Below are 17,548 nucleotides of genomic sequence, written 5' to 3'. Positions count from 1 at the left end.
GACACATTTTTTTGGTTAACATCGGGCAGGCAGAGGTTTTGTTGTAACTATTCAATTTAATTATTCAGTCCATTCTTAAAGTCTAAATTGTTTACAAATTATCAGATCTACTGAGACAAATGGGATAGTGAAAAGACACATTTTACACACATTATAGTTATTATAGATGAAATGACTAAAAAAAAAGAAAAGAAAAGAAAAGTTACAGATAAAATTTATTTTTAAAATATTTAATGTAAAAAACAACAATCTCAGACCCAAGCAAACTACAGTGGGTTACTTTGTTCGTTAATTTCATTTTCTTTTTTCTTGAAATATGAAGTTCGTTTTTTATATAACAATTAATTAATTTGATTTTTTTTTTTTTAAAAAAAAAGCCGTTTTTAAGTACAGTTTATTATGTGATTAGATAAATTTTGAAATAAATGGTCATCGTGAAACGTGCTACAGCCACCATTTAACCATTAGCTGAAGTTGGATGACACAACATGCAAATGAAACGTGGCAAACTCATTTTCCATTTTCCCGAATCCATTAATCATATTTTGTCAACCTGTCCCCCAACATTTCACTTGCTCCACTTGACTTTTGCGTCAAAAAATAAATAAATTGTATAAATACATTTAGAAAGGAGTTAGTTCTACATATTTAATTTCATTTCATGAGGTGGAGTTGTTGCGTGGCCACTCAATATAATGCATACATTTATTGCGGCTTCGGTGTTTTAGGTGGCTGCAAAGGTAAGTAGATGTTATTTATATGGTAGCGTTTTATTTTTTTTAAGTAAATGATATGTGTGTTGAGTGATCATGATTTATTCATTAATTTATAGAAAATTGGTATGTCTACAAGTCTAAATAATGGAATATATGTATATCACTATCTTTGAGCCACCATGGTTACCAAAATATTGGACCAGCGATATTGATAAATATTCAGTATTTTTTCAGAATACATACGGATAAAAACTTACGTCGTGATATTTAGGAATAATAATGGGTCGGTTTGAGTAAGATTTCACATCCTCCTTCTCCATCCTCACTAATTATCATCATCATCATCATCATCATTTTCATCTTCATCGGGTTCTCAATTTCATCACCATCTTTATACTCATCGAAAGATTGTATATTCATTCTATATCCAGATATCATATTATCACATATTATTGTATTTTTTTCAAATTTGAATTATTTCGAATAAACTATAAATATTTACTAAATTTTGATAACAATACGAGAAAAACTAAATATAAATAATTTTTATATTAAACATTATAGAAGAAATAACAAAATATTAAAAACAATTTATCTTACAAAAATAACGTCATTTTTATACTAACAAAATTTTTTTATTCCATCCCACTAATATAATTCAAAAAAATCGTATTAGAATTAAACACAATACCCAAAAAATCATATATATATATTAATTTAATTAGATATTCGGGTCTGATATGAGTATGATTCTTTAAAACTTGCATCTCGTCATACTCAATTACTCATTTATTTAATCAAGTAAAAAAATATTTTCCATATCTTCTTCCATTTAAGTAGATTGTCATATATAGTGATGTCTAAAACGTTTGGAATTTGCAAATAATTCGATATCCTTATTTATTTATTTTTAATTAAAAGATTAACGCGTATATTTTTTTAAAAGTTGCACATGATGATGTTATATAATCATATATTTATAATAAAATTAAATATTATTTTACCATAGTCATAGGTCAAGCTACAGTCTTCACCCGACCTCCACAGGTATCCTTCGACGTCGCCTTCATTTTCAAATGCTAATTATAGAGTGATATTTATTTATTTATTTATTTTTAAATTACTTAATTAATATATTATTTGTTTTACACATTATTTCGAAGTTCAGACACAAGGGCATCGAAGTCTATGATGTCGTCCAGTTTTCGTACTTTATATTCCATATTCGGGCCATTTTCACATCAAACATATTTGTTTTATTTTCAAGAAGAAAAATGGTAGGCTAACAATGATTCATCCGACCAAAAATTCCGAAAATTTGATTTTGTCTCTCTAATATACTAAAAAGTAAAAAATAAATAAATAAATAAAAAATGGAAGTTTCAAGAAATTACACAGAAAAATTAATAATGACTAATATTCGAATACAATATTTTATTTTCATTCAAAAGAAAATATATGTTGCATAACTAATACATATATACTAGATTAATAGTATATTATTTTGTATAAGTATTCTTGTAAAAAAAATTATAAATTCAATTTTTAACACGAAAAATACAATCTAAAATTTTCCTATTTTTGATACTTTTTTAAAAACACTTTTTTCACATAAATTTAATTTGTAATGCCACAAAAGTAAGATGTATTTTGGGGGATTGAAAATTTTACTATTATACTAAAATTTAAAATTTTATGATTTTTAATAAGTGTTTTTCAAAAAATTGTTCCATAAAATTTCTTTTTCATTGCCAAAAAATATATATATATTTTGAGGATTGATAAAATTCACCATAATTATACTAATTTTTCTATGTCAATCCAAAACCTAATATATAAATATTCCACGTAAACTTCTGTGATAAGGTCTCACCAATCAATTTTGTGAGATAAATATCATATTTATTTAGACCATGAAAAAGTATTAATTTTTATACTTAAAATATTACTTATAATTATTGTTGAGATTGAAACTTTGACCTAACTCAACCCCAAAAGCTATCTCAAGGGGGATTGTCCAAGCTCATATATACAACTCCTATGTATTTTATCCAACCGATGTGGTACAATTAACACACCCCCTCACGCCCAGAAATGAAAATCTGAAGCGTGAAGTTTACAAATGACCCAACTATGGGCAGAACGGGTGGTCCAACACATAACGATGGAACCTGAGCTCTGATACCATGTTGAGATTGAAACTTGGACCTAACTCAACCCCAAAAACCAGCTCAAGGAGGAAGTATTGTCCAACCTCATATATACAACTATCAGGTATTTTATCCAACCGATGTGAGACAATTAACAATTATAAATATGAAAATGGATGACCATGCAAATTTTATTTAAATAAAACATTTTTCTGACATTTAAAAAATATAATAATTAAATGTAAGCAAGTGGGCACTACTCATAGGCCACCTTCTCCCACCATTCACGTTCAATCCCTATTTTTTGCTGTTGTCTTCTTCTTACTTAACTCACCCTCTTACGTAATTGAATGAATGTGTTAATCCCTTTTTATTAATTATTATTTTCACCTAAACCTATACTCGGTACCTAATATTTTAAAATGCAATAAAAAAATAAATCAATCTATATTAAATCGTGATAAAAATTTATATATATATATATATATAAAAATAAATCAATCTATATTAAATCGTGATAAAAATTTATATATATATATATTTTTTGTTTTTTTACGAGAATATTAGACGCAATCAGTCTGCGTAACGATTTTAAAAGATTTTATGATATAAATTTTAAAATAATCAAGTATATTTATAAAGTTTGACAAGTGAGTTATATGCAAGGTTTTAACTGGGATGCAATAATAATAATAATGTAGAATTTAATATCAATCTGACCCAACCCATTTTTTGTACCAAATTAGCTAGATTCGGATCCTAAAGTCCATTTGTGGTGTAGGTGTAGCACAAAGTCAAACACCATGACAAATACAAATTGACTAGAAGTGCCTATTTAGTCAAGTTTATGAATGTTAAATTTTCTATCAAGAAATATACATAATCATAATTTGTCATAAAAACTATAATGTCTCTTTCTCCCTAAAATATCTCTTCATACAAATATGATTGTTTTATTCCAAATAGTATAGATATTCAAAATCTAACAACTGATATATTATTATACAACAGTTGTATCATTGATTTATCAAACATATGTCTTTTTATCAAAAATTATAGTTGATGGTAATAATGCAACTCAAATCTTTTTAATCGTATAACCGTCCAAGTATCACGGTTCGACCGCTCTCTCAACATATACTACAGTTATTGCATCACAACAATCATGTAATCGGACATATCAAATTTTTTGGAAGAAATATTTTAAAACATTCTCTGTAATATTTTTATTGAAGGAGTTGTAACTTTTTAAATTTTGCTTAATTGTGGTAACTTTCTATTGGTGAAATATGTGAGGATATTCCATAAAATATAAAGTAATTATCTCCATTGAAAATAATTCAACATATGCACTATTTATGTCCACAAAGAAATTTCATGATATTATAATTAGTAATTCGTCAAAATTTAATAGGACCAAATTATACAAAAAAGGTCAAAGTTCTGTTTGACTACAAGGTAACCGACAATGGACAACGTACAACTCGAAATTGACTGAAATATTTTTTCTTTAACCAATTTATGATTTAGTTCTCTGCACATTTAAAGGAGAAAGAAAAATATAATAAGACAAGAAAAAAACAGCAGAGTACCAAAATATGTAATGCAGTTTAAATACAGAAGAAATTGTAGTGAATACCTCCTCTAATCAAAATAAATAAATAAATAAAAATGGCAAAAATGAAAAAAAAAAGATTTTTTTTGTATTTTCTGAATTGTCCAACGTGTGTTTATTTGCTAATTAACATCGAAATATTCGAAACCAAAGGCTCTTTAGATCAGTGAATGTCCACACAAAAAGATAAAACTGTTTTCCCATTTCTTAAAAGGTCCATTTCGAGTCAAAACTCACAAAACACCGTCGTTTTTCTTTCTTCTTGTTTATTTATTTTTTTTAAACAAAGAAAGTCCTTATAATTTTACTTTTAAAAGAAAATGTTGCTGATAATAACACCCAACTTATAAAAAGAAACTTTTAAAATCCTTGGATCAAAGCCTCGATCTTTTCAAAATGTGGGCCTCAAATACCCGAAAAGGATGATTAAAAATGCTTATACTGGGCCTCTTACAAAAGTAAAAAGGCCCAATTTACTTTTGAACTGTTATCAGATATGGAGGGAAACAGTAACAGCATTTTTTTCCCTTTCTTTTCTTTCTTTTTTCTTCTTTTAATATATATTTCTTCTTTTAATATATATATATACAACTAAGAGTGAGACATATACATTTCGAGAATTTGTACGATATTTATTTATAGACCTCGCTAAAGTAGGTATGACAAATATAACGAATACTCAAGTATAAGGCCTTTCCAAGATTAAACCTTAATGTAAAACTCTAAAAGTCGACAATAAAATGGGGTATGCACTCAAAACATATCTGAATCATTTCATGTGAATGAGTAAACCTTTTCAATAATCAATTCACGAAATATAGACATGCATGCATCTGATGTATTGCCCTCTATATTCTTCTTCTCAAAAGAATGTGTGACACTATGAACTTCACCAGATAGCATTGTAGTCTAACATGTGAAGAAGAATGTGAATCTTGATCAGGTGTCACTACTGTGAGTGATGAAACACGGATCCGCTCCACGGAATGCGCGATTAAATGGAGGGTGTCAATTCTGGTCGAGTTGAACATCTAGTTGCGCAAATAATTAATCAAATTCATAGTGACATATGTGACCGAGAAATTTACCACGAAACTGCGGGATAAGGGGTGTAAGTTAAGCCTTAGCAAGAAACAGTGGATGGAAGGTGGGTATTCAAGCATCACTATTTGCCATCTCCAGGTGCATAAATCCATGCGTGCATACTGAACTTGGTTCTCTACTTGGACAGCTCAATCTCGGTTATAATCAATGGTTCTACTTTCATGTTCTGTCCATCCACGTAAATGGAAAAAACAAGCTTTATTCATGTACCAGGCCTGTTGTTCCGGTGGGGTGGATTATTCGCTTCATTCAACAAACGGAACTGGGATACATTTTTGTATACTGTACTAAAAATTAAAGACCAACGCCCAGACGACCTCCTAATTCAATCATACTTATGGATGCTAAGGAAGCTCACCGGGCATATTTTTGGCTAAACTAGTATCATATGCGCCTAAAAACTCTAGCCTACTGGATTCAAATCGATATAAAATCTTGTTTTTTAAAATACAAAAAGCCAAGAATAAAGGAAATAAACAAGTATGGTGACAGGAAATCGATAAAATTCCCAGGCGAGATACTCTACCAAAATAGAACAAGAAACGAGAACTTCTTACGCTCTTTATTACAAATCAGAAACATGCACATGAAATTTTTGGTAATTCTTCCAATGAATCACAATTCCAAAAAGCTGCAGTCTTTTCTGGTCTTCTGTTCAAAATAAGAACAAATAGCTTTTCCTGCAATCTGTTTAAATACGGAGTACAAAAAGTATACGTACTGGTATTTTTGCAACAAAAACTCAAAAATTCTAGAAGCACTTGGTACCCCAAAATTTGTTATTAAATTACACAATTTAATCCAAAAAAATCCAAGTTCTATACAAGCAACGGGAATACAGATTCAAGAAATGATGATCTTTTAACAATTGAATTACGCATGAAAAATACATGCCCTAAGCCTAGATTATTGGCAAATAAGCACAACTTTTTTCTAACAACTTTCTCACCTCTGGAATGCTCAAATCCCAGTCGAACAATGGCAGAAATTCCGTGTTAAAAATGATATGATCCCAATCTTGTAGCTATAGCAACAGACAACATAATCCAATGCACCACAAACCCAACAAAGCACGCAGCACCCTAATTGCTTTACCCGCCTCCGACCGCATTTCCAGCCCCGGCGGTGATGACAAATGACTGGGCCGACCGTTTGCTGCTGGAGAATCTCCCGGAGGAAGTGCAATACCGGGTGGCTGAGCCACCGCTCCACCGCCGTCACTAGGCTTTTTCGCCTCAATCGGATTCCTCCCGAAATATTCTCTGGGCAGCAACACTTTTGATACCCCAAAAATAGCCACTGGATTCTGATCGAACACAGTCTGCGTGATGGATGCCTGAACTATCCCGGTATCAATGCCGACGGACCCATTAACCCGAGAGATATTCAAGGTAAAACTGCCAGCCCCGTTCTGCTCCGTGGCCAAAGTGGGTTGAACTGGGTTCACGATCGACTCCAACGAGCCCAGCGGATAGTATGAATGTAAGACGTGAAATCTCAGCACCATGGCCTTTTTGTCCGCAGGTAATGACTGAAATCTGACGGACGAAGGTAGATCGGCGAACCCTTCATCTGTAGGAACGAAAAGGGTTATCCCAGCACCACCCTCGTCGGATTCAAACTCGGTAACAACACCGGAGGCGGTGAGCATCGATGCCGCCACATTAAAATTGTGCCCATCGATAAGCGCTTTGGTGATGTTCAACCCCAGAGTGGGGCGGGTTTCGGAAGCCATGAGGTCGAGATTGTAAGGGACTAAGAGTGAGCTAAGCGAGAAGATTGACACGTTGTAGGGTATGGTTTCAATTAGGGAGAGAATGGTGGCATTCGAGGTCTCAGAATGTACGGTGACGTCTCCGGAGTCGGCATCGAAGGTAATGTTGACACTGCCAGAATTGGAGGTGGCGCGTCCAGTAGTCTGGAAGAGGGTGGTGACGAGTCTGCCGTTGTAGGGCAGGCGGCGAAGGTCGGACCAGAAAAGATACTCGAGAAGAACGTGGTAGCGGAGGACATCGGCGAGGGTGGCGGAAGAGGGGCGGACGGCAGAGCGGAGATGTGAATTGGGAACAACAAGGAGGGTGAGGGAGGATCGATCGGCGAGATCAGCGGCGACGGCGGTGGAGGAAAGTAGCGAGGTGAAATCGGAGAGATCGGGAAATGGGGAAAGGAGATGGGTGATGTTGAAGGGGAAAACGGAGAGTGGGCAAGTGGAGAGTAGTAAAAAGAGGAAAGTGATAGGGGTAGAATGGGGAATGAAGCTTCGGATAGCCATTTCTGTGTCTTGGAGGTAGGAGTGAAGAAACTGTGTCTGTGTGTGTGAATGGCAATCGATTACGATGGGAGCCAGAACTCAAAGATTTTTAATGCGTANTGTGAGACTTTTGACAAGAAACCTACTCATATATATATCAGTCCATTAATCATTTTAATCATTTAATTTTGTGAAGCTAACTTATATAAATTATGTAATAAGCATTTAAATCATCAATCTAATAAAATTTTTGGATTTTATTTGGCAAGATATTTGAACTTATCATTTAATTTATTTTATATACTGATAAAATGGGGAATTAAGAAAAAGATAGGAAAGGGTATGGTACATACATTATGTCAACCTGACGTGAGCTGAGTGAGACCAGAATTTGGGAAGTTGAAGTGGAATGGATTGAATCTCGCACACTTCACTGCGTCATTTCCTCTTGCGTGAATGGGATGGACAAACTTTTTTATATCTCTTTATTATATCAGTCTTTTATGTTTTAAATCTCAGTTTTAATATGCTTTTTAGCTTTTTTTAAAAGTCATTTTTCTGACATGTCAAAGATATAATATTGATATAGTGTGATATGTAACGTCACATTAATTTTTTTAAGTTAAAAAATTAAAATTGTCAAAAAAAATATACATAACTAAAATCAAAATTTGATAATATAAAAAAATCAAAATTACGAATAAACAAATATATAAGAATAAAAACGAAGTTTCCCAATATTTTATATCGGCTTGAAGCTACACCGATATAATTAATATCAATTAAGTAATTTCTGAAATAAATTTTTTTTCATTAAATCATTATTAAAACACATGATACTCAGAAAAATTAAAGCATTAACGATTTCAAAAGGTTGTTTGTTCATATACTATAATATTCATTTAACTTTTTGTTCAATTATTGGGAGTATTTTAGTTTTATAGGAGTTATGACAAGACCTACTAAAATGTAACCAAATTGATTATTTGTATTTTGTCAATCTGTTCAATAATAATATAATATAGCATAAATCGTATGGGTGTCAATAAGAGTGAGATTATTTACTATTTAGTGACCGTAATTTAAGATGCACCAGAAAACCATTTAAAAATGTAATTCAATAAAAAGAAAGTCACATGTCTGTACCGCAACACAAAGGTGATCTTTCCTTGCCTTTTATTTAGCCTTTATTTGATTTGAAGGCTATTTTGATACACATAGACTTTAAAAATTAAAAAATTCGAATACTTATCATAAGCTTAAGATATGAATTATCAAATTGACTACTTTGATCAATATCAAATTTCCCCAAATTTAATTATTTCTATATCATAGTTTTCACGCAGATGTTACAAAGAGACGAAACCAACAGTTCTTTCCTTTGCTCACAAGATAAAACGCAAACGTCCCAATGAATCAAATAATTAATAATTCCTACATACAAATCCATCGTAATAGAGTCGAAAGACACTTCTTGAAAGTACACACTGCCCAAATATAGTAGGGTCGAACTTATTTTGTATCAACCAGACAAATCAACAACCAGCGTAATGGTTCAGTTCTCCCCAAACTTTTTCCTCAACTTCCTCCCATGAATTTGCGACCCTTAATTCTTTCCAGAGACTGAAAATTGCTCCCAGAATGTTTTCATCATGCAAAATACAATAGCACCTGATTACACATTAACCAATCCAAATAAATGAGAAAGGAGTCGCATCTGAAAAGACAAATTACGAAACATGTCCAACAAACGAAAGAAAAATAACATAATTTTGATAATTGCAAAGTAGTAGATCGAAAAAGCATCAAATAATAAGTTACGCTTTATTCATGATGACTAATTATAAGATCAATTAGGGACACTAGGGATTGTAAAGCTTAACTTACATTGCTCTGTATGAGAGTCGCCCAAACCTACTATCAGCCACCGACTGTTTCAGTGATTCTTTTCCTACAAATGGACGCCTGTAGCTGTTAAGGAAGTGATTCAAGAGACGAGAATCTCCTCGGAAGACATCGAGATATATTGGAATTAGGTCAAGGAGTGGATCCCCTGTAGAATAGAATTATGCCAATTTACTCAACAACTGAAGGCAGAAAGAATAAAATCCACAATCAGTAATTTACTAGAAAATTGAAGGCAGGGAGATTAAAATTCTGGATGATTCTGGTACAAGTACATCTCTGTTGATGAAATTTAAGTAAAGGATGTACACGCAAGACCAGCATGCACGCAAGATGAGCCATTGTCTATAAAGTGCATAAAATCTTGGGATTAATCCATGCTTGAACAGGAGAGGAACTCCTTATTTAAAATATAGCCGTCAGATGTATTCGTTCCACATGTAGCATATGTAGAACCCACACATGTATTAATGCATCAAACTGTACATGAAATATTTATCCTATGTAGCATATACCTATCCTCAAATCTAGTAATATTTCTTGAGATTGAGCCACTGAATTTGTATCCACAGTAATATGAGTAGTTATCCATCATATCAGAGTCTATACTAAAAGGGAAATGAACACAAGGGAAATAGAATTTGATTCTGTGACTAGTCTCCATTTGGATAGTTCCCACAGGGTACCAATATGCTTCACCAGAAATATATATTGTGCAAGCCGATAATTGACATTATTTACATCAGTAAACATAAGTGACTTCATATGACACCTGCTGCGAAAGAAAAGAAGAAGATAGCTGCAGGTGAGAAACACACAAATTAAGCATATCTCTATATTGCAAATCAATTGTCATCCTTAGGAATACGAAAAACATTTTTTTATGAGTCAGTCAGGTGACTTTTATTGAACATTGAAGAAGCATATATTCTTTTGTATACAAACTCATCCAAATAATTTCACCACAAGCTCAGATTTATTTTATCATTGTTTAAAATTATCAACTGAAGATAAAAAAATGTGAATGTTCAACACTTCATACTACTTCTACAAAACATCTAACCCACTGAAAATAGGAAGAATAATGCCAGTGAAATTATCTCAATATGAAAGTGGTGGGGGGGGGGGGGGTGCTTACAGTAATACTAGGCAAATATATTTTCAATTATCTTGCTGAGGAAGAACAAAAAGAAGTTGAACAAACTCAGACACCATGGAAAAAAAACTCACCTATAGTTAAATCACTAAAGTCAAGGATGTGGCTAGGATACCATGAACAGCTTTGCCTGCTGCTTCTATAGGTTCTATTAGACATATCCACATGACCACTTTCTGCTAAACAAGAATCAGAAGCGATTTCCCCTGATACAGAAGCCGAGCAACATGGTGTCATGTATATGTTGTCATCCATCACATCCATGTGTATCCAGGTACAAGATTTGCAAGCTTCGGCAGCATTCTTCAGAGAAGAGAGATTAAATACATGCATTAAAGCTTATAGATATTTAATAATTGCCAAGGATAAAGTTTGAAATTGGATGTCAGGAATAAAAAAACTGAAGATATCATTACTAGTAAGAGAACTATGATCACCTCAAATATATCAATGAATATGGTCAGATCATGAGGGATGTAAACGTCGACTTTCTCTATCAGTTTGCTAGGAATAGGATCACCCCTACAAGATAGGAAGGAGAGTGTAGATTTTAAATTAATTTAAGCTCCTCAAAGTTCATTCACGATAAAATATATGTTGCGTGCACCATCCTCCTTGCATGCAACATCAAGAAGCATATAATGTCCCAAAAGATTAAAAAAGAGTAAAATACTATCTTCCCTACCATCAAGTTCACCGACGACAAAGAAAAAGGCCAAAATACTATTGTGGTTGCATACTAATATACAAAGTTCATTTCCTAAAACCTGAAACTCAAAAGATTGATGATAGAAACAATTTAGTACCATGCAGTCAAGCGATGATGGACATCCTTCCTTTTCTGGTTCATAATGCTGATAAATAATTTCCACTCAACTGGATTGCCAACGTGAGTGGAAATATTTTCTAATCCATCACCATATGATAGCTGCACTTGACCTTCTCTAGTCCTTAGCATTGACTCTTGAGGAGATGGACGGGGAAGAAGATGAAGATTACACAGCTGCTCACCCAAAAAAGAAGCCAGATTTAAGGCCTCTTCTGATGAAAGGGTGTCTCTACTGCAGATCAGACAATGTCAAAGCGGCGGTCAAAAAGAATGCATGTGTATTGATTTGAGACCATGAAGCAGGCTATGCTTCAAAAAACACTGCCGAAAATTTAGTGTTAAAGAGTAATGCTTACAGCTCAGCAAATATTTTCCCTCTGCATCTTTCTGTCACAATATAGGGCCACATAGAAGAACTTGATTCGAATGATGGTGTTCGAGCTTTCTGATATTCGAATTGTTTTTTACTCCAGACCCCAAATGGACAATCAACTTCTTTAAGATTTAATGATAGACTATGGCTGTCAATCACCTCAGGTATGCAGCTACCATCCCAAGGCAATACTCTATACGATCCATTTTCAGAAAGCAGAATCCCACTGGCCAATACAGTCGGAATGTATCTCTTCAAAGGAGAATTCACATTCCGAAGTAGATTATGGAACTCAAGCTGTGACCACAATAAGTCAAGCTCGGTAAAACTGAACCCCGGGGTTGGGGGGATTGGGAGAATTCCACTAGATACAAGTCGGAACAATAAAATCATACCTCAGTGCCTAAACCATAAAGAGATGCTTCCAGGCCTCCTTCAACAAATATTTTTATTACATAGTCAGCACAAAGGTAGACCTGTAATAAATTGTACAGCATTTTTGTCAGTTCCAGTAGTACTTATTACTTCTTCCTACTAAGAATGTATCTCAGCTACTGAGAGAAGATAATCAATATGAATGAAACCGTTGAATTTTAGATGGGCAAAAATCTAGAGAATATAGCATGCAACACAACATAGATTTACGTAGTTCGACCATAAAGATCTACATCCATGACACAATACCTAGAGGGCTAAAACTCTGTGAATCTCTCTTGGTTTAGATTCTCATCATCGCTTTTTTATATAGAGAAAAACAGATTAGAGTAAATATGGTGGAAAACCTTTCCTAAACATAAATCATAATTAAATCATATAAAAAATACAATATAATTATGATTTCATAATATATTATTCGACTTTTAACACTGACTCTCAATTTTAGAAGTACAAAAATGTACTGAAAAAAATCTTCAAATTCAAAACAGCGAGACAAAGCAGGTGAGCAGAGCTCCTGTTAATCAACAACACAATGATCTTTATGTTTGTGCTCACAAAAGTTAGATCAGACACACAAAGTAAAATCACCAACAATTCCACCATTTGATCATGTCAGTTTGGCAGGCAGAATCATGTTGTTTTTTAATGCCATATGGATCCTGTTCACATAAGAAGTGAAAAGGACAAATATTTTTGGTTAAGTAATTGTTAAGGTCGGCAGCAACCCCCTCCTCTCCGTTTTTTTCAAGGATAGAAGTTTAGACAGCACCCAAGAAATAAAACCACAGTTCAAGATTCCTGCTCCAACACCATTTTGTACCTTAAATAGGTTGGGACATGGTGAAGAAAGTACATAACACATTACAATATCTATGTGGTTCAGCCATAAAGAAATATATCCACGACACAGTGCCCAAGGGCTAAAACTCTAATAATCTTTTAGATTAGATTACAATATTCACCTCTTTATCTCAAATATGAATTTTATTTCTACCACAAACAATAGACCATAGAATTTGTAATCCCTTGGAAGCAAATCTTAGTACAAAACTTACAGGATTGCTACCAGTGCCAACAGGAAGTTTCTCATCATGGACAGGAGAGGGCAAGTTGTGAGAAGCACAAATTTCTCCCACGCGTTCAAACCATTTATCAGCACTGAGCGATAGACAGGCTCCCTGGAACATGAAATATATTCAAGTGAAATTTATGCAAAAGATAGAATTCAAGCTACACAAAGTTTGCAACATCCAACAATGAAGAAAAAATAAACAAGAAAAGTAATACCTTCCATATTAGGTCTCTAAGTCCTGGTTTTCCGACCCAAAGTTTGCACAACCAATTTCTCATTTCTCGTTGTCCTATGCTGTTGCCAGAGCTCCATAAAGAACTATAGTGGTCCTTCTCTTTATCAACAAACGTAGCTAAGAAATTTATATCATAAGAATATTCTAGATTACCCAGACCGCAACTTGTTGACAATCCCTTGGTGTCATTTCCATTGCATCTATTCTCAATGAAATCGCACATTCTTGCCCTTTTCTCTATCCTAATGAGGTCATCATTATCCATTCTAACAGCGTTCTTCTGAACATCTTCAAAACCATCTTCATCAAGAGCAAGCAACCCTGCCCGGCAAATGCCTTTATGTCGATAACCAGGTGCCATATCCAAACATACAAATTCAAAGTTTTTAGAATTCACAAAATTCTGAGTGACAGCAATGGTCGTCTCCAAATTTAATATACAATGCCACCACCCACTTGGAACGTATATCGTCTCGCCAGGCAGCTGGGTGCACTCTATCGGTTTGTCATGTTCAGATAGAAGGGGATAATATTCCAGCCACCACTGCAAAAGTATGTCGACACTTGGAAAAAATACAAATATGGAAAAAGAAAATGAAAGGGCTTAGAAAGTGCAGATCTTTGCAGACAATACCTGAAGCGAAGAGGGTGTTTCAATATTGACATCACCATCTTCATCGTGTACATGTACAGTCACTCCTAATGGAACTCTTCCCGGAGGATACAATGCCCACCTATTAAAGATATATGATATTACTTTCGAAACTACATAATCTGAAGCAGAACCGAAAACTATCGGAGAGAGAGCAAGTTGCATGACATGAGGATAATTCAATGTCAACCACATTAATTACCTTTTACGGCCACAAAGGAGTGTGTTCCAAGCACTAGTTAGAGATGGATCAACATGCCAGGAGGCCCCAGATCTCTCTGGTCCAATTATGAGCCATCTAAAAGGTGGCCGTTGCTCGCTATCAAGAACATCAAAATAGTCTTCCTGAAATAGTTGGGGCACTCTATAATCCTTCAATAAGTCTGGAGCAGTTTCCCCGAACTGCATTAACAGAATTAGAGAATGTTACCAACTATGACACGAAATTCAACATTGAATTGCGAATAATGAGTATAATTAACAGACCTTTTCGTCAAAAATGTATAGAGGATCTTCGTCATGCTGAACATTCATGTACGAAATATAATCCTTGAACTTCATAGACATCTTTTTTGAACTCCTCTGCGATATTTTAAACTTTGTATCAGAGTATCTCGATAAAAGCAGTTCACTTGTCCATGATTTCCTCGCCGGCCAATTATCAGCTAATCCATTTATCAAAACCTGTTAAAAATTGAGAAATTAAATTACATCACTGTCTTAAACACCAAGCAAATGATAGATCGACAAGACGGAGCAGTGACCAGAAATTTGTAAATTGTACATTGATATTTTCCTAATTGAAGCAAAATAAAAATTTGCTCCATGCTAGTGGGAATAAGAACAAAGTCAAATAAATAAAGAATCAATAGAAAAGATACAGCCCAATGGAACAATAACCCATCAGAATCGTGTAGTTTTAACAATGTTTTGAAAGTAAAAATGGTTAGGTAAATAAATAGCACGTTTCATGCATATACTGCAAATATGAGATTGATGGCAAATTACTGCTCACGTACTGGTTTTTGACCATCATATGCCTCATGAAACTCTTCTAAAGAGACATTCTCCTTTCTGTCCACATTTCCACTATCGAAATTAAATCCATTTAATGTGGTATAAGATCGGTACAACCTCTGGTATAGAAATAAAGAAGTGAATCCTGCAAGAGGTGATAAGACCATCAAAACAGGTAGGCCGTTATCATCACGCAAAAGCAAAAATAAAACAAAACAAAACAAAGATTCTAAATTTGAATACCATCAAAGTGCAATGGTTTCTTTTGAGATTCTTCAACATATATAGGGGGCAAATCAAGTCTGAGATATAAGATGAAACTATCAGACTTCTATAAAAGTTACTCAATGGAAGAATAGCAGAGAAGTGATAACAAAGGGAAAAAATCAACAAAACATATACTGATGCAAAGCTGTTTTCTTCCACGAGCCTTTGTACTCCAACTGGCGATTAACGATGCGAAGGCATAGACTCATCCAAAGGGGCTCTTCGTTGCATAATATATACATCACACTGCGAAAAAAAGAAGATAAATTACTGAACTGTTCATCAACATAGAAATATTAAAATGAAAATGAAAGTTTCTGAATCTTTATAAGCCTACAGAGTATGGGGAAAACATCAATTTATAGATACAATTACAAGAACGGCAAGGGACGAAGTTTTAGATACTCAACAATTTGTCTAATTTGAAGTACATGGTTGGTATCTTCTCCGAAGGTCATTGTATCTTAAAGTAAATTAAATTGCCAAAGTAGGGGATAACGAAAGACTCTTCCGATTTGTTTCCTTCACAAATGGAATAAGCACACCCAACCAGCAATAAAAGGATTTCTCCCCTCAGAAAGCGTGGAAACATTATTCTTCTGGAATCTAGATGGAAAGATTTAGATGTTATTCTCGTTATAAAATTATGCAGAATATATTACTATTATTATTATTACTATAACTATTATCATTTAATTATCTCAATACACTTGGAGCCAAATAATTTTTTAGAGAAACTGCCAAGTTCCTGGTGTACATGTATACATGAACAAGATGGTGCAAACAACAAAAGCATAAAATAAACAGCAGTCCAATTTAATCCTATTGAATAGTCAATATCCTCCACAATTTCATCGTTATGTATTCAAGTTAGAATATGCAGCATTCTTAGCTGTGTCAGAGCAACTATGGCTTGAGTTGTACCAGGTAAAACTCCCTCATCCCTCGATACCCTTGGATAATATGAGTAAGGCTCCACCCCATGTTTTGACGAATTAAGGGTCAATGGCCATAGCCACATTATACATGGTATAACATACCCTGGGTATCAAAGACAGTGTTCAATGGCCCATTCTTATGTGAACAAATTGACTTTGAAAGCTCTCTGCTCTTCAGAAGTCAACAATTAGCACGTAATGGATATGAAAGATTCGCTTATACAGGTCAATCCAGATATACAAAATCTAGGAAATTGAGTTCCAAAAAATCCAAGAAGACATCTGAGAGCTTCACGAATTTGCTGAATTCTTATCTACTGTGCTCGTTAAAAGTCTATTCCCTAACAAAACAAACATTATCTTACGTTACGAACGCCATTTTTTCTTTTCAAATCGTATTAGTCCTGGTTATATATCTGCGATTAAAAATTTGATCGTCTATCCATCTTCACTGTGATGCTTGCAGGCGGAAATTTTGAAAACATTATAAATCTAATCTAACCAGAAAACAAGATGAATCGACGACCATACCTGCTAACGCAGGAGAGACGAGCAACATCACGAGGCGTGAGATTCGCTAATATAGAACACAAGATCTCATCCGGCAGAACGCATAGATCACCAAGTGCCTCCACTCGCCGCCAGTTTTCAAAGGAAACGATTGATTCTGATCGCGATTCGCCATTAGTGTGTCTACCTAAACTGACGTCCATCGGAAACAAATGTAGTTTATCAGAAGGAATGCAAATATGCAATAGATAGACGCGTAGAACTTATGCTACTCGGAGAGAGAGAGAGAGAGAGAGATCCTTTTTCCTTTATTTTTGTTG

At 34.0% G+C, this 17,548-nt stretch overlaps 2 protein-coding genes across 5 annotated transcripts; both read right to left on the bottom strand.

Annotated features, from left to right (window-relative positions):
- Positions 1-4,275: 4,275 nt before the first annotated feature.
- LOC140957908 (fasciclin-like arabinogalactan protein 4) lies at positions 4,276-7,928 on the bottom strand. 3 transcript variants are annotated; one of them, XR_012171712.1, is made up of 2 exons: positions 6,535-7,928; positions 4,276-4,400 (listed from the first exon to the last, which is right to left on the bottom strand). XR_012171712.1 is itself a non-coding variant. In XM_073415331.1 (1 exon), exon 1 carries the CDS (start codon positions 7,855-7,857, stop codon positions 6,610-6,612), a length of 1,248 nt encoding a protein of 415 aa, XP_073271432.1. In that variant the 5' UTR covers positions 7,858-7,928; the 3' UTR covers positions 6,291-6,609. The 3 variants fall into 3 exon arrangements, 1 of the variants encoding a protein (XP_073271432.1); XR_012171713.1 differs by lacking the exon at positions 4,276-4,400 and adding an exon at positions 5,206-6,272; XM_073415331.1 differs by lacking the exon at positions 4,276-4,400 and having other exon boundaries at positions 6,291-7,928.
- Positions 7,929-9,185: 1,257 nt separating this feature from the next.
- On the bottom strand, positions 9,186-17,548 carry LOC140956936 (lysine-specific demethylase JMJ21). Of its 2 annotated transcripts, XM_073413895.1 has the most exons (16): positions 17,250-17,547; positions 15,916-16,026; positions 15,757-15,815; positions 15,516-15,658; positions 14,983-15,180; positions 14,699-14,898; positions 14,479-14,578; positions 13,825-14,388; positions 13,593-13,715; positions 12,495-12,575; positions 12,083-12,396; positions 11,704-11,958; positions 11,335-11,419; positions 10,972-11,200; positions 9,724-9,889; positions 9,186-9,507 (listed from the first exon to the last, which is right to left on the bottom strand). In XM_073413895.1, the coding sequence occupies exons 1-16, from the start codon at positions 17,429-17,431 to the stop codon at positions 9,372-9,374; spliced, it is 2,946 nt and encodes a 981-aa protein (XP_073269996.1). In that variant the 5' UTR covers positions 17,432-17,547; the 3' UTR covers positions 9,186-9,371. The 2 variants fall into 2 exon arrangements, with proteins under 2 accessions (XP_073269996.1, XP_073269997.1); XM_073413896.1 differs by lacking the exon at positions 9,186-9,507 and having other exon boundaries at positions 9,724-9,923; positions 17,250-17,548.

Source organism: Primulina huaijiensis, chromosome 14 (genome assembly GCF_012295235.1).
Source record: "Primulina huaijiensis isolate GDHJ02 chromosome 14, ASM1229523v2, whole genome shotgun sequence".
NCBI lineage: Eukaryota > Viridiplantae > Streptophyta > Magnoliopsida > Lamiales > Gesneriaceae > Primulina > Primulina huaijiensis.
The sequence above is the reverse complement of the archived record's forward strand: the minus strand, read 5'-3'. Positions and strand labels throughout refer to the sequence as shown.

Coding starts and splice junctions, on each gene's coding strand:
- LOC140956936 (XM_073413895.1), bottom strand. CDS start 17,431: ATGGACGTCAGTTTAGGTAGACACACTAATGGCGAATCGCGATCAGAA. Junction 14,899..14,982: donor TATACATTTTTGACGAAAAG/GTCTGTTAATTA, acceptor CTGTTAATGCAG/TTCGGGGAAACTGCTCCAGA. Junction 14,389..14,478: donor AAACACCCTCTTCGCTTCAG/GTATTGTCTGCA, acceptor ATACTTTTGCAG/TGGTGGCTGGAATATTATCC.
- LOC140957908 (XM_073415331.1), bottom strand. CDS start 7,857: ATGGCTATCCGAAGCTTCATTCCCCATTCTACCCCTATCACTTTCCTC.